Source organism: Molothrus aeneus, chromosome Z, assembly GCF_037042795.1.
Source record: "Molothrus aeneus isolate 106 chromosome Z, BPBGC_Maene_1.0, whole genome shotgun sequence".
Lineage (NCBI taxonomy): Eukaryota > Metazoa > Chordata > Aves > Passeriformes > Icteridae > Molothrus > Molothrus aeneus.
The window spans coordinates 21030397-21054435 of NC_089680.1; the positions used below are offsets into that span (position 1 = coordinate 21030397).

At 37.8% G+C, this 24039-nt stretch overlaps 1 protein-coding gene across 5 annotated transcripts in view; it reads left to right on the forward strand.

Moving 5' to 3' along the window:
• The window catches only part of PRUNE2 (prune homolog 2 with BCH domain), a 104836-nt gene that overhangs the window by 34812 nt on the left and 45985 nt on the right, over positions 1-24039 (forward strand). For 2 of the 5 annotated variants that reach the window (XM_066568834.1, XM_066568833.1), the window contains exons 5-7: positions 12548-12706; positions 13666-20161; positions 21059-21860. In XM_066568834.1, coding sequence (XP_066424931.1) covers positions 12548-12706; positions 13666-20161; positions 21059-21860 — 7457 coding nt within the window. Of the gene's footprint in view, positions 1-12547; positions 12707-13665; positions 20162-21058; positions 21861-24039 lie in introns of those variants that run through there. The other 3 variants (XM_066568836.1, XM_066568837.1, XM_066568835.1) reach the window with 2 other exon arrangements.

Here is a 24039-nt window from a genome sequence, read left to right on the forward strand (position 1 = left end):
GTAGTAGATACACTATTAGATGATGCACTCTTCTAGTGTTGTTAGAAGAGCCTTTTCTTTATAACTTAGCATCTACTACATGGTTCTGATAATACATTATTGCTGAGAAGTACCTAATAGTGTGTTAGAAAGATGATTCAGTTGCAATGAATGATTACAGTCATGATGCAGAGAGTAAGCACATGTTTAGTCTTGGCTCAAGATTTAAGTTAATGGAAGAAAGCTGTAATGGTGTGAGCAGAGTCAGTTGTGCTAGCTGGAGTCACTAGTGCACATGGTGTGATTGCCAGTAAGGTGGTAAAGCCCATTTGAGACTTGTATTATGCTGCAGGGGCGGTACTGATGCAGCAGAAGATTATGGAAATTAATTGACCTGGCTGCTGAACATATTGGAAAAAAATGATTTTGCATGCCACTTTTCCTGTAATATTAAATCTTAAAGCACATTTTTGTTTACTGACCCAAACAAAATCCCCCTGTTGTTGTTCATCAGTAAAAAACCTTTTTATTTTTTGACAAACTCCTCGTCATAATTTCTTTTAAACATTGAGTATTTCATGTAAGTATCAAGTAAAACTAGAACAATATGAAATGTATTCCAGTTCTTTTGGGTGATTGTTTAACTGGATTTACACGCCAGTATCACCAAAGCAGTCTTGTGTCTCAGAGTGGTTAACTTCAGGTAGATTTTAGGGTACTGTTTCACTTTGCATCTCATTTTTCACTTCTGTTTTTGTAGTGAGAGAGCAAAGAATAATTTCTTGAAGGATACAACCTGAAGAAAACATATATGTTGGAGAACTTGGTTCTGTAGTTCCAAAAGCAGCCTTACAGAAAGCATGTATTTGGTTCTCAGGAAATAGAACCATCTCAGTAGTAAAGCTGTCCTCTTAGTTACTGTAAAGCAGAGACAGGGGTGCCACAGCTAACTTCAGCCTTGGGTAAACAAGTGTGAGTCGCCTGGCAGGCATCGGCAAAAAACTTTGTTTTATCCTGTTCTGCTTCTGTTGGTAATGACTGTTCTCTCTTCTGAAGGAGCTGACTGTTTAACAAACGAGTTGCTAAAGGCATTTTGTTTGCATAACTGTAAGTGCGTATTAGAAGAATCCATAGGAAACTTAAATTAATTGGAAGAAACTGAATTGCTACTCTTATTTGTCTGGGATTTTTTTTGGGTGGAAAAGTTTGGTGTACAGCCTTTGACCATCTCTGTTCAATTTCTAGTTCCTAGTTCAGTCTCACTGCAGATGAGACTAAAGCCAATTGCATTGGGAATACATTGATCCTTGTTTGTTCATGTATTTTGGAGGAAGGTGTTCAGCTTCCCACAGCAGGGAGATAAACTGAATGAAGAGAAAATTAATTCCTTTTTGTCTTCAGTTGTATTCCAGACAGTTGTTCCATATTGACACTATGGGTGATCAACCAAAGTGCCAGTGATTTAGTATACAGTGCAAAAGTGATTTAATCAAAATAATTGAAAATGCATTTCTAAAATAGTAAAATTTTTAGCAGAGAACTTTTGCTTCCAAGAAGGGCCTTTTGCTAAATTTGAGTGCCTATGCATTACTATGAATATCGCCACAGATATGATTGGGAGAATTCTTACGTGTGGTATATGCCAAATCCTGTGAAGTCAGTGAGAGGATTTCCATTAACTTTTAGTTTGTGAAATTCTGAATAGGCCTTTTTGTTCAGGCTTGCAAATTGAACATCTAAAGGTAGTAATTACTCTTTGAATTTTCCCATATGAAGAGAACCTGTTTTTCAAAATGTGGATCTGTGGTGCAGAAAGGGAGCATTTGTTGTGAACCAAAGGATAAATGTATAAAAAACACTGAAGTGTAATTAAAGAGCATTGTACGTCAGTGTGAAACTGTATTTTGCATCTAGAGAGATTTGGGGTAATAGGAAGGAGAATGAGAAGTTGAAAGTGGGAACAAGAGTGTTCATGACAAGCAATAGCAAAAGTAAAAATTATGTAAGTCAAGAATTTTCAGCACTGGAGGAAGAAAACCTGTAGGAGAAAATAGTATTTTGGAGTCAAGAGCATTAATGAAAGAAGTAAATTTTTTGAGAAAAATTATTTGCAGTCAAAAGACTGTGAGGAATCAAACAGCTGCTTTAGAAAGGCAAAGATGTAGCTAGGTGAAAAAGAAAGCTTCACCGACTACTGAAATTTGATGAAACAATCAAAAAATGGCATATTAACAACTTAGAATGTACTAGAAGTGATATAACTGAATTCTGCACAAATGGCTCTTTAGATGTATTATCAGCTGATTTTTTAACATTTTCTATCAATTATCTTGCAGCATCATTTTCTTGTCTATATATATGGAGTGAAATGGCTTTAATAATTAAATAACTATGGTTTATTCCTGAAGTGACATTGTGAGTTGACAGGGAAATAATAGGTAAAAAATAAAAGGAAAAACTAAAATTGCCATGTAACTTTGAATGGCTATGTTGGTGTGTAAGGAATACTGTCTTCCCCAGGAGATTTTGTCATTTTGCATTTGTTTTTTTATTGATAAACTAATAATTTCACAATCAATACCATTCCCATCCAGAAGCAATTAGTAATGAGAGATAATGTCAATAATGTCATCCCATAAAAATATTTTCACAATTTCTTCTTATTTTGAATGTTTTACCTGAAAGGTTTTGAGTTCCTTTCAAAATATGTCTGCTGTTTCTACAGTAATAATAGTGTTAAAAGTACTGATACTATGTTATTAAGTGCAAGTCACACTGGATGATTTGTTTAGACTGCTGGAGTGTAAGAGGTCTGCTTGTTTCCTTCTACCTTCTCTGCACAAATGAGCTCTCAGGATGGGCATATTAAGGAATTGTGTTGTTGTCAGAGCTGGTGCAATGGAATTCTCCTAGGCCATATTCCACCAACATCAGGTGGAAATATTTTGTGGCTCTTCTCTTTGGATTACAACAGGAAGTCTGACAGCATTTTTTCTCTCTGTTACCAAAGAGGGGACAGGCCTGAATGACGCTGTATTAGAAAAGAAGGAAAAACCTCAACCTTTCCCCCTCAAAAACAGACCTCAGGAATGATGCAGCTGTATTGTTTTTAAATACAATGTTGGCTGAAGACTGAGAGTTTATTTTTAGCTTGAGTTTAAATAATTTTCAAAGATTAGGAGAAAGTTATTTCCATAGGATATGTGTGATATCTGTAATATAGAAAGTATCAATGAATATATAATTTTTCAGTCTGTCTGCCTGTGATGGCATCCATTTATAATACTTCTAGCTTCTTGCTATTGAAGGTGTTTTTAATGGTACATCTAGTCTTGCTGTCTCAAAACAAAAGAAGTGTTCCTGAAAGTAGGAGAGGAAACACTCCTTCATCCCTCTGTAGTGGCAGTAACTGAAAAGATCTAGCACTTCTTGCCAGACAAAACTTCATGTTAAGAGAAAATCACTATAGTATAGTCTTGTCCATGTTATAAAAAAAGCAAGTCTCCATTTTCAGTTTAAGCTGCAAACATTAAAAGTGCACTAAAAATAGCCTGCCATCCTGCCTTGGCATTTTTGTTTTTTATTAAATTTTCATGAAGAATTAACATTTTGATACAACATTTGTTCATGGATTTGCAGTGGTTAAATCAATAGTTAATGAGGTTCGTCGTATAATTTGAGCTTGTAGTTTGTTTATGCTAGACCAACTTTATCCATACTCCAAACAAATTATCTCTTATAATCACCAGCCTGAAGATAAATCTCTAAATGTTTTTCTGATGATAGTGCTGTGGTTGGCAGGTGTTAGAAGTGCCTCCCAGGGACAAAGATTGAAGATGGGCTTGTTCTCACAAATCCTTCAGGCGAGGTTGTTTAGCTTTCTATCCTGTCATCTGCAGACGAGCCTTGTATGGTGCCCTGCTAATGAAATCTAATAGGCAAAGGTCATATATCTTTATGAAGAAAAATGCAAAGCTGGTGAGTGATGAATGTGCTTCATGGGGTTCAATGGACGATGCGTAGCAATAAAATCCATGTGCTTCACATGGCTTGGCATATCTCTGTCTTTTGTGCCTTAACTACTTTTTATAACAATTCTCATTACTAGGGATGCGAATAGATAAATATAAAAACAGTTGAATATGCATGCAAAGTTGTCTGTGTAATTAAAGAAATAGGTGGGGGTAATTAGTTTTCAGTATTCATAGCCTAATGAGGGAGATGGCTCACATAATAGTACACAGCAGTATTGTATTTAAATTTGAAAGCTTTACTGAGTAGCAGTAGAAGCATACTACCTGGCATGAAGATGTGAAGATTTAGGTAGAGTCTTACATCAGTTATAAATTAAAAATGCTTTTATCAATTGTCAAAACATAATATTAAAAATGTGGGGCAGTACAAACAAAATGTGTTGGTATAAAATTGCAAATGGAACTACTAAATAATGCAAGTTAGTGCCTTTAAGAAATTGCTAATCTGAAGTTAGAAGGAATCAAATAAACCAGATATTGTTGAATCACTGCTGTTTTTTAAGAAGTTACCAGTTCATTTGCTATAGTTACACTGCTGAGCTAAGAGACAGTTCAATAAATCAACTCAGGCTTGATGGATTTTACAAACCATTGCAATGAGCGCGTGAAAGAGGAAAGAAATCTCTTAGTATTCCCTGTTTGACAAAAGGATATGCAAAGAGCCTGAATGGATGAATGGTTGATTAATTTTGCCAGAAATTTTCTTGACAGCCAGAAATGTGTTTTTGCATTATCATGTTTGCTTGGGCATTATTTTGTAAGGTATGAATTATTATGTATAACCTTACACCTGAGACTTAGCTGGCTAAAAGAGACAGCTCCTGGTCAGTATATGTATAGTTGTGATGTTTCTTATGTTTTAATTCATCACTCTGTCTATTCAGCCTTTTGCTTGTTACCACTTGCTAATCAGTCAACAGTGAAATCAAATATTGTATGTGACTAAATGAACCTTGTAACTGAAGTGATAGGTTATGTCTTTTTCAGTATTTTTAATTGATTTACAAGCTATGGAAAAATAAGATGCAAGTTCTTAACCTAGAATCAGAAAACAGAATAATATAAAGGAGAATAAAAAAAGTGTATTGCAGGCTATGTCCAAATAGCTTATTGATTAATAAAAAAATAATGCTTCTTTTTCTCCTCTAAATTTTTGAGGCAAATAATTATTAGATTGTGTAAACTATGCTGTACTTCAGTGTGGAGATATTTATTTTAATTTTGTACATATTTCGTGCATATTTTCTGTGAGGAATCTTTGCTTATAAGTATAGTGCATAAGCAGTTGCCTTTACTTTTAAGCTTTGTATACTTGTGGTTTAAAAATAAAAGACTTTCCTCTCCATATACTTTAGCCAAAAAAAAAAAAAATTGTATTTACTTCAACCTTTAAAATTATCTGGAGGGAGTACATTTCAACATATACATTTCTCTATACTTATCTAGTTGGACCAGAAGTCATATTGCTATGATTGCAACTTTTCTACTTGGTCCCTTCACTTATTTTACAGAGGTAGAGTTTTAAAGACAGATTGAAAAGGGGGGTGTCATTTAAGCTGTTAAACTTGAAAATTACTTCTACATATTTTAATTTACTTTGCATTTTTAGCAACTCCAAACTACTTACCCTTTAACTACCAGAAATGCTCAAAACTGGAAGCTTTATCTTTGTCAGTTATGGTTTTCCTATTACAGAAAACATCCAACTACAATGAGACAAATTACAAGCACTTTGAATTTCTTCCTTTAGAGATGGAAATAAATGAGTACTTTCATCTCTACACCAGACTACATTATGTACTTTGATATTCTCTGATTCCTGTACTGCTGCAAAACTTTTTTTCTTCTAGATATTGAGGTCCCAGCAATCTAATATTATTATTAGATACACAGGAGTGTGCAGACTGTTACCAATGTTTGTTAATGTCTTTAGGCTAACGCACTCAATGTTTGTGTTGTGCAGTAGTGGCAGTGCCTTAACAGGGCTTCATCTCCAGCCCTTCTGAGCTGCCACGTATTTTGAGTACATGTGCATAAACCCCACTGACACCGGGGAGCATTTTTCACTGTTGTGTTTCATACTTAGTTTTACACCTCAGCACTCATGGGGGGCTGCCTTGCTTATGGATAAGAAATTGTGTTCCTTAGGTGAGTGACAGTGATAGACACTGAAGGTAGGTATTCCAACTCTAGGAAGAATGTTATAAGCCAAATGGGCCGTGATGATATCCTTATGTTACATGTATATCAGAATGTATTTTAGGATACATGAAGATGCTGTACCTCAGCTGCTAAATTCAGAGTTGTCTCAGCTAGTTCTGTAAATGGGGAATAATGAAACTGCAGTTTGGCAGTACACCTGAGCAAAATTTTTCTACCTCAGGTTTTATGAACGAATTGAGACTTCACAGTCTTGCCCAGAAATCATGTGCTGTATTCATGTATTTGTGCTGTGCTAAATACACAAAAACCATGTAAATCTTTGTAAGTTCTACTTAAACACTGGTTAAAATGGACAACCTGAATTTGAATATACAGAATTTGTAGCTATATCAAATGCAAGTAAAACCTGTTTAGCTGCAATCTGAATTCATAAAGAATGGATCATTGCTAAGATACTATGATGAAATGCACCAATGCTGTAGAAAAGACACTCTTTCCATTATGAACCTGTCTAAACATGCTTTAATTGAACAAAGCATACTAACTTTTTTTTATTAAAGAGGAATTCCTATTTTTTCTTTGATTTCTTTTTTTCTTTCTTTTTTTTCATTACTCTGCCTTTAATGAAACAGACTGTAAAAACACAGCCATCATCAGTACTAAGGGATGTGAGTGCTAAATAGGCACTCATTGCATTATTCAATATGAGCTTTCACACTGCTACAGTATTTCCAGTTTGAATTCATTCCAACTTAAGTTTGGAATACCCAAAGGTGAGCGTGTCACTTGGGTAGTCATAGAGCAAGATAACAAGGCTCAAAGATGCCCATTCTCCTACTCTTTAGTTTAGGACCTAATACCTTTTTTGGCTTTGGAAACTGTTGACACAAGGAAAGCAGATTTTGCTGCTATTTTTGTTCTTTCCAGAAGATTGTGCAGAAAAGCTGCTAGTTGGTACATCAAAATACGTGATAGAAAAATACAGTCTTTTCTTACAGAGAAGGTAGGGATTTTTAATAGAGCATTTTTACCAGTGGTTTTGATAGAAGAAAAAAAGAGATAAAACAAAAAATATGCTTGTTTGTCTTTCTGGAGTGTGGTAAACATCATGATGTTTATACTGTTCTTTCAATTTTTACTGACCTTTACCTGAAAACTTCTTATAAAAATTGAGTATTTTTCTGCACTCTTTTGCCTTTCTTTTAATTTTTTTTTAAAAAAGGAGGGGGCTTCTAGTAATTAGCTGGATTTACAACAAATGGCACACAGCCTGTTAGCTCTGCGTGTGTGCTGTATCTTTGGTGTTTACCCTATTATATTGCAATTTAAGTATGTCATAAAGTTTTATCAGTGATCACATAGAAATAAACTGGAATGCAGAAGTACCAACCATGAAATATTAAGAGAATGCAGTAGCACTATGTATGACTTCTGTATTGTGATAATTGCATCAGTTGTGAAAACTGTAATGGGATACGATATTCCTCATTTATATTTTGTGATGGTTTGGTATTTTTAGCAAATGAGTTGTCAGCAGAAAGGCTTCATTAGACTCATCAGGGTATCTGCCCATGAATAACGAATCCCAAACTGTACTGACAGTTTCCTTGAGCCAAAATGATGGAGCACCTCTGACAAAAGCCATATTGTGCTCCCCATGTGAGAAGTGTGAAGAACAAAAGAGACAGTTTGTTCTTAATTTGGTCAGGTTAATATTGACACAGTTAGCTTAGAAGAGTCAGAAGTGTGTGTAATGTACACTTGCAGTGATCACTTGGGTAATTGGCTGTTGATTTCATGAATCAGTGTTGCAAGAGACAGAGAAGTTAAGATTCTCTTCAGATATTTCTTCGATATTTTGCCTCTTTTAAAGGATCATCCATGTTTATAGTTACATTATCTGTTAAACTTAAAAATAAATTCTTGAGAATCAAGAAAGAAAATAGAGTTTCCAAAAAAGAAATTTCCTAACAGTATAGAACTTACATAAAATGGTATTTCTCAACAAAAATACATAATTACTAAATAGTTCATGTTCAAAAATCCTTCAAAAGTCTTTGGATTTCTTCAACGTTCTCATTCTGCTCACCTAACTGATACAAAAATATTTGTAAATTTTAAAATGCACATCATATTGCTGTGTTACAGCGGAAGCTATTTATGTGCATTAGACAAAAGCACCATTTTATTGCGTGTTGTGACACTAAATTACTCCAGTAGTTACACTGCTGTTAACTATGCAAAATATATGTACTACTAGATTCTATTTATTTCAAGTACATATATTTCAAGTATGCTAACAATTCATTTTTTGTATATAAGATACTTAGAGGGCATTATAACAGCATTATGACAACTAATAATATTTACATACACTGTTTATCTGCTGTATGCTATGTAAATATTACCTAATACTTAAGCACATGTTAGTACAAGAAAAGAAGAGTATAAAAATGACCAGTTAACTGACCTTTGTCATTGTTAGTTTATCTCCTGCTATACTAATTCCTCAAAAGCATATTTTAAATGCATGTAATTAATTTGGGGTGTACTAGCTTAACTGTTGAAATTATTTGCATTTTTTCATTTCTGAAGGAAATTTTTCATTTTCTGTAAGCATTTGTAATAAGTTCTTGTTAATTTAGGTTATAAAATTCATAGGACAGTCCATATATCTATCATGTCTTTCAGTATATGGCCTTTGTAGTTTTTAAGACTTGTTTGCAGCTGTCATTATTTACTTGAATGTTTGAATGCCTGTGAAGAGAGTATCTGAATTTTGTTGCTGGTACTACTTTAAAAGAATAAACTTTAACGTTGTTTAGGTGAGTTATCAGGAATTTTCAGAAGGTTTTGAATCTGCTATAGTTCAGATTTTTTTATTTGAATCGATTTTAATTGTTCCAGCTGCAGTTAGGAATGGGATAATTGAAGTGACTTTTCCATGCTCAAGGACATTTTGGAACTGTTTCTAATCTACCCGGTACTTGTGTCTTCAGAAGATTTTACTGGTTTGGATATTCAAAGCTTTTTCAGAGTAGTTCCTCATCATAACTTTCTATTCAGATTTCACATTTTAGTGTCCACCAATAAACTGGCAGCTGACTTGTTTGTGCATTAATCTGTGTGAATTTCACATAAACCTCATTTTAAGGTGCTATGCAAATGTCAAAGGGAAACTTCATCTCTGGTTGCAGAAAAGAATCTACTTCCAAAGCATTTGACAAACTAGATTATTTTTTTTAAGTTTAACTTGGAGGGTGATGCATTTTGTGGACACAGTTGAGTAGATTAATAAATTGTGTTTATATATTTGTAATCAAAATAGTAATTATTAGGTAAGAGACCGATGCAGGGGAATAACATGCCAGTCTGCACATACAGTTGTGCCGTGTTCATGATGAACTGCTGTTTATTCAAGGCCAGTGTAGCTTGGCAGCATCAAAAGAAGTCTTGGCTAGAAGATGACAAAAAATTATTTTAATACAAACAGCAGAAACATAAAGGAGAAAATGAAATTTCTACGTCTTTGTTGAGCAGTAGTTATCAGAAGTGAGAGCTGAAAAAAGATATTTATACTTTGTGCATTATGTTCTCAGCTGAGAAAGGTGATGTATGGTTTATATTTCAAGTCCTACCTAACTGGGCTGGTCCAAGTATTAATGAGAATAGGAAACATAAAACTTTACCTCCTGTGTACTTGGTTTGGGGTGTGTGTGAAAGAAGGCAACTTTTTTGATACAAGGGGTATAAAAATACTTTGCCTCAGTTCTTACTTGTGTGTGTGTGTGTATTTTTTTTTTTTGAGATTTGCACAATTCAAAGAGCAGGAACAAAGGGATCTGTTGGAGCAGTCTGTGGTAATTGTGTGTTACAATAGGTTAACATCATCATGGATACATATGAAGGACTGCAAAATTAAATTAGCTTGTGAATTTTGCTTCTCAATACTATTGTTTTAATGTTTGTTTTTTTAGATGAAATATTGGCATGACAAATTTCATAAAGTATTTATTTTTCTAACAAAAACCTGGGTTTTATTCAAGAAATAGCAATAGACCAGTATCACAGAATCACAGAATTGTTAGGGTTGGAGAGGACCTCTCAAGATCATCCAGTCCAAGCCCCCTGCCAAAGCAGGGTCACTGAGAGCAGGTGACACAGGAACACGTGCAGGGGGGTTTTCAATGTCTTCAGAGAGGGAGACTCCACAGCCTCCCCAGGCAGCTGTTCCAGTGCTCTACCACCCTCAGTGTAAAGAAATTCTTCCTCTTGCTGAGGTGAAACTTCCTGTGTTTCAGTTTATGGACATAGCTCCTTCTCTTGTTTCTGGGCACCACTGAAAAGAGTCTGACACCATCCTCCTGACACCCACCTTTGAGATATTTCTGTGTATTGGTGAGATCTCCTCTCAGTCTTCTCTTCTCCAGACCAAACAATCCCAGCTCCCAGAGTCTCTCCTCATGAGAGAGGAGCTCCAGACCCCTGATCATCCTTGTGGCTCTCCACTGGACCCTCTCCAGTAGCTCCTTGTCTCCCCTGTGCTGAGGAGCCCAGAACTGGACACAGCACTCCAGGAATGGCCTCGCCAGGGCTGAGTAGAGGGGGAGGATCACCTCCCTGACCTGCTGGCCACACTCTTGCCAATGCACCCCAGGATGACATTGGCCCTCCTGGCCACAGGGGCACTGGTGGCTCATGGACAGCTTGTGATGCACCAGGAGTCCCAGGTCCTTTTCCACAGAGCTGCTCTGTGGGAGGTCAGCCTCAGCCTGTGCTGGCACTTGGGGCTATTCCTCCCCAGGTGCAGGACCTGGCACTTGCCCTTGTTGAGGCTCACCAGGTTTCTCTCTGCCCAACCCTCCAGCTGATCAAGGTCCCATTGAATGGCAGCAGAGCTTTCAGGTGGATCAGCCACTGCCCCCAGTTTAGTGTCACCAGCAAACCTGCTGAGGGTGCATTTGATCCCTTCCTCCAGGCCACTGATAAATAAGGTTGATCCTAGTACTGATCCTTTGGGAGTACCACTGACTGCAGACTTCCTGCTGGACTCTGCTGCACTGATCATGACCCTCTGAGCTCTGCCTTCAGCCAGTTCGTGATCCACCTCACTGTCCTTTCCTCTAACCCACATGTCCTGAGTCTACCTGTGAGGATGTTACAGGAAAAAAAAAAGCCTTTCTGAAGGTGAGGTAGGCAACATCCACTGCTCTCCCCTTGTCGACCCATCCTGCTATGCCATCACAGAGGTCTATCAGATTAGTCCAATCTGGTTTGCTTTCAGTGAATCCATCCTTACTGTTCCTATGTTCCTGATGACCTTGTCTTCTATATGCTTTTTGATGGTCTCCAGAATGATCTGTTCCATCACTTTTCCAGGAACTGAGGTGAGGCAGGCTGGCTGGCTGGCTGGCTGGTAGTTTCCCAGGTGTCCGTGTTATTTTTGAAGTCAAGAGTGACAATGGCCTTCCTTGAATCATCAGGCAATTTACCCATTCTCCATGATTTTTCAAAGATGATGGAAAGCAGCAAATGGACATCTGCCAGGCTGTCTCATCACCTGTGGATGGATCCCAATGGTTTAAGGTGTTAAGTCTGCCTAGCTGATCTCTAACCCAACCCTCGACAGCCAAGGAGAAGCCTTCCTTTCTCCAGCCTTCCTCTCTTACCACTGAGGTCTGGGACTCTTGAGGGCCGGTCTCAACAGTAAAGACAAGCAAAGAAGACATTCAGTAATTTTACCTTCTCAATGTCTTCCATCACCAGAACATCCATCTGATTCTGCAGTGGCCCTGCATTTTGCCTAATCTTTCTTTTGCTGCTGATAAAATCATAGAAGCCCTTCTTGCTGTCCTTGATGTCCCTTGCCAGACTCAGTTGCAAGTGGGTCTTGGCCTTCCTCATTGTATCCCTGCAACTCGATGTTCCTAGAGTCCTTCCCTGTGGCCTGACCCTTCTTCCACGTTGCATATATTTCTTTCTTGAGTTTGAGTTTTACTGGAAGTTCCATGCTCATCCATGCGAGTCCTTTACCCAGTTTCTTTATCATGGGTATACACTAGGGCTTGGAGTACTTTTAATCAATGTTGCAAAAGCAAGTAGCAGGAACAAGTAAGAATTATGTTTCACCAGCAGATTAGGAAGGCAAAACTTGCATTTAGTATTCTAGTGTTCTTCCATTACTGTGCTATGGGACTGGTTCTTGATTTTTATTTTTATTTCACTCGTTGTTTTGACAAGTGAAATGGAATTTTCTTGCTTGTTAGACCTGCTGATGCTTTTTAACATTTACAGCTATTTTTACAACATATTTGGATGAAAAGAACCAGAAAAGTTGCTGACATTTCTTTTAATTTTTTAATGTTTTTCAGGACTGCATATTACACAGGAGTCTCATTGGTGATCTGAAAGCATTCATAGATAAATATGCATTTGATGTACTTGTCATTTTGGCCAACTGCTTGTCAGATGAGAAGCAAACAAAACAACAAATAGCAGTATACTCGGAAAATGTAGAGCTAGGCAATCAAGTAAGTACCTGGAAAAAGAATGAAATGTTTTTCCTGGAAAAAAAGGGTTGAGGTTTTTTTAAGTAGTCTATATCAAGATGTTGATTATTTAAGTGACTTTAAAACATAGCAACAGTTGACCAGCAATTGAGCAGCTATTTGAAATGGCTGCATTATTTATATGGTAAGAGAATGAAAGATTATGGTATTTATTATTGCTTCAGACCAAGCTAATAGAAAAAGGTTATGAGAAATACTGAAAGGGCAAGAATTTTCAATTCAGTTAAAATGGTTTTTCCCCCAGTTTTGACTTGGGTTTGTACACAAATATGTTTTTGGCAATGAGTGATAAGCAAACACCTTGTAAGTGGTAATGACCAAAACTCATATATATGTATATGTTATTCCTAAAGAATTCAAACTCTGAAATCAAAACAAATTATTATTATTCTGTATGTTTGTCCAGAGCTAGGTGCTTCCCATTTTTTAAAACTATATTTATCCCCAGATGGAAGAGACTATCTCAGCGGCAACCTTCTGAACCATTTTCTCAGTCTTGAAAACTTATGATTTTTGGGAGGCTAAGTGACTCCATGGTTTTCAAGGCCAATATAAATGCATTTATTTATTTTAGTAATATAATTACCCCATTCTAGAAGTACATTCACAAATTAATTACATAAAATTTACTCAGATTTCTCAAGGAAACAACCAAACGTTTTATTTGGATTTTTTAACAAGAAGTGAGCCGAAAAGTCAAGTGGTATGATTTCTGACCAATCTTAAAACAAATATTTTGTCTTGATCCTCTTTTGTAATGCATCATCTATTTGGGGATTGTAATAAGGTTGCTACAGTGAAATGGCCAAGTAATAGGTTAATAGGAAGAGATAGGTATGGCTGTATTACATGATGAAGTAGTCATATGTGCCTTATGTCCATGACTGCAGTGACTTCTGAAATATCCCATTTTTCAACAGATCTGCTGTGAATTAGAAGAATGTCAGAATCCTTGTTTGGAGCTGAATCCTCTAGAATGTGAATGTGACCAAATTCTCATTTATCATCAAGAAAATTCTTCAGTGACCTGTGATCAAATTTTTCTTCTAATTAAGGAAGTTATAAATAGAAGGCAACCAGAAATGGTATCAAACAGTAGAACTTCTTCTACTGAAGCTGTTGCTGGAAGTGCTCCACTTTCACAAGGATCTTCTGGTATTATGGAGTTATATGGTTCTGATGTAGAACCACAGCCCAGTTCTGCCAATTTTATAGAAAATCCTCAAGATCTAAATGGGTCTGTGCAAGCCCACATTGATGTTAATGTAGACCTTGTGAGTCCAGACAGTGGCTTGGCTACCATTAGAAGCAGCCGGTCTTCCAAGGAGAGTTCTGTTTTTCTTAGTGATGACAGCCCTGTTGCAGAAGGGGCTGCTTCACATCACAGTCTTCTGCCTGGCTTTGATTCCTACAGCCCTATTCCTGAAGGAGCAATAGCTGAAGAGCAAAAGTCTCAGTCAGGAAGCAAGAGTGATAACTTTGATCTTTTCAATTTTGATCTAGCACCCATGGTTACAGCTCCATCTGAGTCATCTTCTCGTTCTGTTGATTGTTCCCCAGCAGATGACTATTTTCTCAATAGTGATTCATCAGAAGGGCATCAGCTCACTCTGAAGAAAAAACTTGATGAGACAAACCTCTTAGAAAATGATAAAGTAAAGTATTCAACTGACTTACGTACAACAAAAATTGAGGAAGACAATCGGGCTGAATTTGATGAGAATCCAGGAGAAATGTGTGAGAAAACTTCAAGTTTGATTGATTTTGTTGAAGGTGATTCTTCTTCACCAGAAGCGTTGAAATCTGCTGATTCAAAAATTCCACCAACTCCTATGAATAGTCTTGTAGATACTTCACCATTGGATAATGGGCAGCCTTTAATTTTCTCACAAGATGTCATAAAAAAAATTAATGAAATAGAGGGCATAAATTACTCTCCGTCTCGTGTTAGATATGGCAGCTGGTGGGATGGCTTTGATCTAGATTCCAGAAATGCTGATGCATGGAGTTCAAGTGAACAGGAATCTGTATTTCAGAGTCCTGTCTTATGGAAAGATTCTAAAGAAAGTCCTTTGCTACGAGAACATACTGATAGAAGAGCCTCAGATTCTGTGTTCATCCAAAAACAGCCAAAGCAAATGGAATATATGAAAGCAGGTCTATGGGATAATCAGTTTAAAGAAGATAATTGGAACCATGAGAATCAAGAGAAAAACAGTGAACATTCATGTTTGCAAACTGCTTCTTTAGATGAGACAAAGCAAGAAGTGGAGAGCTTTACAGACCTTTGGAAGGTCAGCCAACCAACACCTGTGAGGTCAGATGCATGGTGTAGCGGTGAAGGAAAAGGTAGCCAGCTAGCTGGAGACTCTTACAAAATCTGGACTGAGTTTGATGAAGGAAATGCTGGTAAATCCTCAGAAGACGTATGGAACATGCCCAAACTAGACAGAGAGTTAAAATCAGTGAATATTCCTGAGGAATGGGCTGTATCAAAAACAGGTTTATCAGATTCTTCAGAAATCACAGTGGACAATGAAATTGAAAATCCAGAAGTGTGGGATAAAGGAAGGTATTATTCAATAGAAGACCATGGAAAATCTGAAAATATAACTTTTGTTTTCAACAATATGCAAAATAATTCCAAGCTGAACACAGGGGAAAAAGCTTTGTTTGGTGATCCTAAACATAGACCAAAACAATTTGAAAATATAGATACCTGGAATATGTATGATAAAAACCTCAGAAAAGAAGTAACAGAAGTAGTGGTGCCCTGGGAGGATACCTTCTTATATAAAAACTCGGATCTTAGTTCATCAAATATAGCAGAAGATTTAGTTGTTTCTCCACCAGACACCAATTATTCAACATCTGATTCATATATATCACCTACATATGTGGAAGATGAAAGAGAAAATGAGGACAAGGATTTTGATGAAGGAACAGTTACTGGTAAATTCATGAACACAAATTTGGCTGAGTCAAAAGTACTTGAGAAATCAACTAAGGAACCATTATCTCCTAACAATATGCCTTTTTCAAATACTAGAAATACCGATATCTGGAACACTCCCCTAAATAACATCACCCAGTTACAAGAAAGAAATTCTGAAATGTCAGTTCTTTCTGCCTCTGCTAAATCTTGCCTTAATTCAGAACAAACAGCTGATCTATGTTTTTCAACTGAAACATGTAGCAGTGAAAATAACTTTCCTGTATCTGAAAGCAGAAGAGTAATACTGGCATATAATCAAACAGTGAATGACTTATCACCATCACAGAATGAATTAAATACTGGACAGAGAGCAGCTGATGAGGCAGAAGCAGTGGGCAGTGTTCCTGTAGGAGACACAAACACCTCTACGCCAACTTCAGAAAATGAGAATGGTTTGGATCTGAAAATATGTGACTTAGGGAGTGAGATACTTAGTAAGAATGCAGCACAAACCACTGCCAGTATTGATGAAGAGCTGGGTATTCAGGATTCAATGCACCAGGTGAACTCGTGGCATTTACAGAGTGAGCAGGGTTGTGAGGAAGGCTGGGATAATGCCACTGTCATCTCTAAGGAAGGAGAGGAATGTAAGAGAACACATGTGACAAGTGGGCAGCAGATGATTGATGACATTTGTAATAAACCAGTGCAAGAGGGCAATGAATCTTCAGGTAAAACAGATTTGGAAGAAAATGAACCAACAACTGAAGTTGCCACCTCCCCAGAAAAACAGAGAAATAGTGTTAGTTTGGAAGTATTAATCACAGAGAATGTGTCATTTTCCAATCAAAGTAATCCAGTTAGCCAGGAAGAGAGAAAAGACATGTTGCAGAACAGTTTAGAATCTTCAAGTATTTCTGAAGGAGGCAGAGATTATGAATTTTTTGATGACCTCTTACCACAAAATTGCGATTATAGTGAAATGTCACAGCTGCTTTCTGAGGAAGCTGGGAAAGAGGCTACAGTGACAGAGGATGCAGCAAGTCCCAAGATGGAAAGTACTTCTGAAAGTTCTGATAAGGGTAGTGATAATCCTGAGAATAATTCTGCTAAAATACCTGGAAGCTCAGGTGTCTGGAATGACTCTGGAAAGAATGGTTGTGGCCAAGCCATATCAATTCCTTTGATGGATAGACCACAGGAACCTCTGGGAGAAGGGCAAGAATGCTTACATGAAGTGACTCCTAACCATCCAGACATTTGTAATTCTGATTTACTATCTTTTAAAAATAGCTTAGAACTGATGAGGACCAATGAAAATTCTTTCACAGATGAGTTTAAGAAAAATCCTTCTGGATTTGTTAGTGTTCCTGATATTACACATATGTCTGTGGTGGAAAATTCATTTTCACTTGAAATAGCTTCTGGGAGAAATGAAAACTCTGAAAATGTAGAACCTGCTACTAATCTTTGTGGAGAGCCATTTGCAGTGCTTAATGACAATTTTCCCCAAACTGCTTGGGATTCACAGCCATGTGAAGATTTACACTCTCCTGGAACAAGTCCTGAGGCAAGCGAAATCCTTGAAATAGCAAATACCACAAGCAGTATTTCAAAAGATATACAGATCAAAAGCTATTTGGAAGAAGATAATATGTGGAGTAATTCAATAAATTATTATACACACTCAAGTGGAACAAGTCCTGACTTAAGTGATACCTCTGTGAATGTGTGGGGAGACCTTCCAGTTGCTAATCATCATGAAAGAAGCAGGGATGTGTGGGAGATGAAAAATAATAAAAATCTTGCAGATTCCTTTAAAAAGCAGGAATTTGAGAATGAATACGAAGAAGGATTTGAAACAAGTGGCGAAGAGAACAAAGTTCCTAAAAGCTTAGATTTTTGGAATGCCCATGTAGATGATGATACTGTATCTTCTTTATCAAGTCCTGACATAAATGAGGATTCAGAGAATTCAGAGGCATGTCCAGAAGTGATTAATGAAGATTCAATGTGTGAAAACAAACAGCACAAAGCAGCTGAAAATGAAGAGGATTATGATCAGTCCAATGCAACAAGTCCTGAAGCTAATGAAGACAGTTTAGGTGCAAAAACTAAGGTGGGAGAGAATGTCCTTGTAAGCACCTTCAGTGAAAATTCTGAAACAATTGAAGCCAAAAAGGTATTGCAGGAGGATAGGTCTGTTGACTTTATTGATCATAAGACTATTCAGCCTACAACAGGCCACTGTGAAACACTTGATGAAGTATCTCAGGTGAGTATTTTCAATGAAAAACCAGATAGTGGGGAAGACTCATATTTGTATCAAGTGAATGAAGATCCTGCATTGACTTCTGCTGCTGGCGATAACGAAGAGCATTCTTTAAAAGCTGTAGATAGGTGGAGTATGTCGCTGGAAGCTGATTCAAGAACTAATCCAAAATCCACAGTAGGAACATCTGATTTTCTAGATAACAGTTCAGATTGGTGGAGTTCACAACCTTGTGAAGAAAAGCAATTGGAAGATCAGTATTCTGGTTCAAGTCACTCTGTAACAAATCAGCTAGGAAATAGTAAAGAGTACTCCTGTGGGTCACCTTCACAAGATGAAGAACTAACAGAAGCACATTCCACAGATACAAATAATGATGAAAATCCATCTGCCCCCCTGTACTCTGATGAAAAAGAAAATGAAAGACTAGTACCATCTATCAATAGTCCTGATGGTCAGATAAATGAAGACACTTCACAGTTCAATCGATTTGATTCTTTCACACTGGATAAAAAAGAAAGGGAGTTGATAGAGCAGTTGTTTTCTACAGATGATGAAAATCAACTGACTCCACAAAACTCTTTTTCAGATGAGGAACAAGCTAAACCAGTTGAAGCAATCACTGTACTGGATCTACCAAAAGACAGTGAGGAAAATGCAAGTCTCACTCCTCAAGGACAGCAGGAAGACACCTGTGAAAGAGTAGAAGTGCACAACTCCATGCCAGGTGCTTTCACTGTAGACTTATCTTTTGAAATGGCAGAAAAGTCAAGCCCAGAGTGGAATATATTAGTTCCCCAAACTGCACTTATCCCAGATATTTTACAGGATAACACACAAGGAAGTAATCAGCAGTTTTCAGTGGAACCTGACCTGTGGACTAATGCTGAGGAGATTGTCACTTTGAAATCAGATGGTGAAAATCCTGATATTTTAAGTCACTGTGACCAAGACAATGGTTCAGAGTCATCAAGCAGTCCTGATGTGTGCCAGGAATATGGAGCTAAGCATGCCTCTATCCCATCTTCTCAGGTTGCAGTGGAGCCTGAAGACAAAGACAGTCAGCCAATTCATACAAAATCAAATGTGAATAAAGAGACAGATTTTGACTCAAAGTGTCAGTTAGTAATGCAGAATGAGATGCACTCTGAAAATGGTAGCCCCCAGGACTATGAACCAGTAAAGGCCAGTGAATTCTATCAGCTTATCTCTTCTAATCCTCAGGAGCCTCCTGAATTAGCAATTCCAGAAGAATACAGTCTAGAAAATAAGCTGGTTTTTGACCCTGTTCAGTCAACTGAAATTGCCAGTGAAGTTATAAAAGTGACATCCTCATATGTGAAAGACATGTTCCATGGAAATTTCACTAATGCAAGCCATCAAGGAGCACCAACTGATACAGCTCAAATAGCGACCTCTCAAATGCATTTGCTTCCTATGGATTTCAATCAACCTGACAGGGAAGAACAAAGTTTAAAAGAAATTAGTGCCTTGGGTGAAGTTGTAAAATATTCTGGTATTGATCATACAGCAATAACTGGTGTTGAGCTAGATAGGTCAGAAGAATGTGTAGATGACTCTGACACAGGGATAGAACATAGTATGAGGGACACCTCAGTGACTAATGGCCTGGGAGGCACACGTGGTGGAATGAGCATACTGACACTGCTAGGCAGTGAGGCAGCAGAAGGGAAGTCAGAGGATGAACGGACATTCTTTCCCAAGTCCTTTCTACCTGGTGGTAATGAAGGTGATGAATCTGATTCAAATAATGAACTGTTTGATGACACAGCAAAAGAATATGAAGCCGTAATTGAAAATTATGTTCCTGTGCTTAAGGAAATACCCAGTGACCAATCACCAACGGTGTGTACTCCTCCATCTTCTGCATCTTTTGATGCTGAACCCTCTGGCAGCAGTGAGAATGCAAATGGTGAGCTCTGGTTACAGCAGCCATTTTATGACAGTGTTTCTTTGGAAAAACGATTGCCACTGCCAGCTCCTCTGGAAGGTGCAGAGGGCATCCTAATGACTGAAGATAAGGTGTTTGAGACATCCACAAAGTGTCTTGAGGAAAATCACACGTCAGTACCGTCGCTCTCCATGTCTGAAGTAACTCCCCCAGATTCTGATTTCTTGACAGGAAAATCTGAAAAAGAAACAACCGATCCTGACTCACCACAAGGTGGAGATAGAAGATCATGTGATGGTAAGAAAATCTGCTTTCCAGGGCAAAAACATAGAACAGCGAAAGGAGGAAGTATTTCTATGAAGCCTATGAGGAGGAGGCTTTGAGGGAAGTGAGATGTTTGTGTGTCTCCCTAATGTGCAGAACATTTATTGTGGAAAGAGCTCTAGTGTCATTCTCTCAGATGATGCCTTGAGAGGCTACCTGGAACAGGGGTTAGACAGAGGTAAAGGAATAAAGTAGGTATTTATTAAAAGGCCTTCAAAGGATTCATCTTGGGCAGTACAAGAGCCTGGCCAGGGCTACACCCAAGATGGACCCAAGATGGACCCACGTGTTTTCACAAAACTTTAAAAAGTTTTGGTCCATTTACATTTTGGGGTTAATTGTCCAATTACAGCTTCAGGTTATGAAGTCCTATCCACTCCTCTCCTCAGTTTGCTGTTGTTGACACTTTTTGGGCCTGAGGCTGTAACTGAGGTGTCCTTGGTTCTCAGGCTGGAAAAGGATTGTTTTGTCTAACTGAGCTGTGAAGAGAACTTGCTGACACTTTATATAGAGTTCAGAGCTGTATACTAATGCACTACAGAATCTGGAAAATATGAAAGCTAAAACTTTAGGCATCACAGGCAGATCTAAAGCTTTTGAACACTGAAGTAGTAATATAATTTCTGTTGTTTGTGCAGGGCCTAGCCTATGGGACACTGAATTGTTTGTGCCTTGGGGATGATTGCCGTGTTAATGTGTAACCTTTAACAATAATGATGATGGTGATGATGTTATAAAATTCAAGTACACATTAACAGAGCAAAGCAAAATGAAAAGTGCTTTATCTCACAGTACTGATTAAAGCATACTATGGTGACTAAATCAGTAATATAGAAATTAAAAAGAGTTTCTCTTTGCCTGTTCTTTTAGAAGCTGGCACTAGCTCCCTACTATGTAGAGAAGAGAAGCTGAGAAATTCCCAGAAGAGCCCTGAACTGGAAAGTACAGACAGTAAAGAAGATGTGAGGATGCAGGTGCTCCCAACTTCACTGGAGATGGATTACATCCTTGTTACTGAGGAAGAAAAAACACCTGCAACAAATGATACCCTTGAAAGAAGCAAAATTAATTTTGCATTTCAAGAATCCCATGAAGACTTTTCACCAGGCTCCTTGGATGCCTTTCAGGCAATATCCATTTCAAATGAAAGCAAAGATCATCTTGTTGCTGGGACTGGATGGGACGCTGTTCACTTAGAAGAGAAAAATTCTTCTGCTGTGCCTCAGAAGCTGGATGGTGAAAGGAAATCACAGGAAAGCTCTGGGCAAGACGAGGGTTGGATTATATTGGGACAAAATGAAATAAGTGACATATCACCTGAAGAAATTTCTGCCAAGACAGAGATGCCAAAATCAGGGTCCGGACATCCTGGTGAAGAACTGGCATCTGTTGTAGCGCAGGAATTGATTCTTGACACTTGGACAGAATTTCAGGTAGAAACTCCCCTTCAGAAATCTTTTGAACATGAAAGCTGTTCTCCTTCAGATGGCCTGGCTGCTGAGAATGTGAGTTTGGGCATTGCAGGAACACCAGAGTTGCAGGTAGTTGGTGGTGATAGTATATGGGAAGCACATTCTCAACAGAGGATTGGGAATAATGTAGCAACAGAACAAGAAATGAAGGAGGAAATGGTTCTTCTCAACAGTGACAGAGAATTGAATCAAAAATCAGGGTAAGTAAAAATCAACCTATTTTCTTTCAAAAGTCTTCTGTTCATTTGTTACTTATGTTATTGAGGTGTGTGCTATTATGTATAGATGGCAAGACTTTCAAGTCTGAAATATGCAAAGTATTATTTAACTATCAATGTATTACTTCCTTTCTGTAAACAGATTGTTGGTTCTTTGTCGCTTGATACGAGCCAAATTAGGGTTGTTTTGCAATTGATTTGAAGGTTACTTTCTTGCAGGAGTAAATTTGTCTTCCTTCTGTGAAGTCCCACTGATTGTGTTACCTACTTTTAAATGTGAAACAGATATGGCCAGGGCATACAGGCCCAAGCCAGGTACTAATGATGTTGCCAGTATAGGATGAGATTATGGAGGGATCGAAGTGAAGTACTATGTCTGCCCAATGCAAAATTGTTGAGAAGGAAGAAAGGAGGAAATCAAGGCCCAGAGTGAGAAAAATGTGCTGGTTGTAGAAGAAAGAAAAGCATGAAAGAAAGTTGTGATCTTTGTGATTATTTTCAAGCTCTAGTCAGATCAGAGGAGCATTTATGACTGTTGGAATTGAACTGGTGATTGAAGCAGACTGAGTGAGTACATGTGGACCTGGTTTTGGGTAGACATGCAGTCTCTGTGCTGGCAGTATTCCTCCTGCCAAGTGACTCTCTGCTGTGTCATCAGATGGGGTGAGGGGTGGCCCTCCTGACTCCATTTACTGTAGTGTATTGGAGAGGGTGCTTCTGTTGTTGACCTCTCTTCCTTTGCAAACAGCAGGCTGCCATCAAGGGACAGAGAAATTTTCAGAAGTGTTAGCAGACTCATCAGACCTTAGAGCCTGAAGTAAACCAAGTATCGAGTGCTTGACCTTGAAACTAGCCAAAGTATGGTGGGTTGGCACAGCATTTCTGTCGCACTCGCTCCTCTAAGCTTCTAAATTCCATTCCAGAATGAAAAGTGTAAATTTTGAAATTTCCTATAAAAGAGAAATCTGGGAGAAGCCAAACAAACAAAATTTCCAAGCAGCTGTTTTGTGTCCATGTTGTTGTGTGGAAGCATGGCTGAGAATCTGCAAATCTAGGAAAGGGAGATGTCCTTTGACCTGGAGGTGCTTTGTTTGTTAGCCCTGAAGCCATTTTCTGGTGTTACCTCTGCAGGGTTTCACTGGGAGTTAATTAAAAACAACTAATTTCAATTAGGAAACATACTTTCTTGACAAACCATACATTTCTAGTAAAAAATCTTAGAATCATGACATGCCTACCAGTTCTGCTCACGGCCAGTAATGACTGGGACAGGAATCAGGAAGAGCTGTTTAGAGGCACTAGCTAGTTGCAGGCTTGCAAATCTGACATGAAGAAATCGTCTGTTATTTCCTCTGTCTCCCATAAAGCATTTTAAATTAAAACCAGGCAGATGCTGGCCCAGTCTAAGTCATACTGATTAATTACATGCAGGCAGCATCCTGCAAGATTTGACTTGTCGTACTTACATTCCTGTGATGTAGAGAGGAAAAGAAAACTCTAGATATCTAATTTAGAATGATTTGTAAGTAAACCAGCACATTTTCAACTTGAGATAGCTTTGATGCAGTAAGACTCTTTGACACCTCAGGAAGAAAATCTGATTTTTGAACTTAGACTGGTACTAGAAAAAACATTTCTATGCCGTAGATTTATAGGGGTGGGTAAACATCTTAGTGCAATAAATTGTTATATCCATTTTGAGAAGAGCTCTGTGGCTTTTTAGGAACTTTGGCAAATCCTGAAGTACTACTCAACAACAGTTCACATTGGAATTTTGCATGCAGTAAATTCATTATTCTTAGAACTTAGTGTATTTGCTTAGGCTAATTCCCACATTTAAATCCAAAACTGGACCATGTTAATGTTCTTGTGTGTTCAATAAAAATTTAAATGCATGATGGAATATGGTGCATCCTGCAAGAAAAAGATAAAATAATTCTTGGTATAGAATATATGTCATCACTATAGCTTCTAGTTTAGCTGTTTGTCTTATCTTACTTAGAAGTTGTTTAATACTAAATGCCTTTTTAGTCAATAGCAGTGGCTATGTCTGTCCTTTCCACTACTAATACTGATGCCCAGAAAAGCAAAGTAAGTAACTTATTGAGCTTCCACATTGATAATTGATTGTGGGTGCATGGAACCAGTAAAATATACTTTG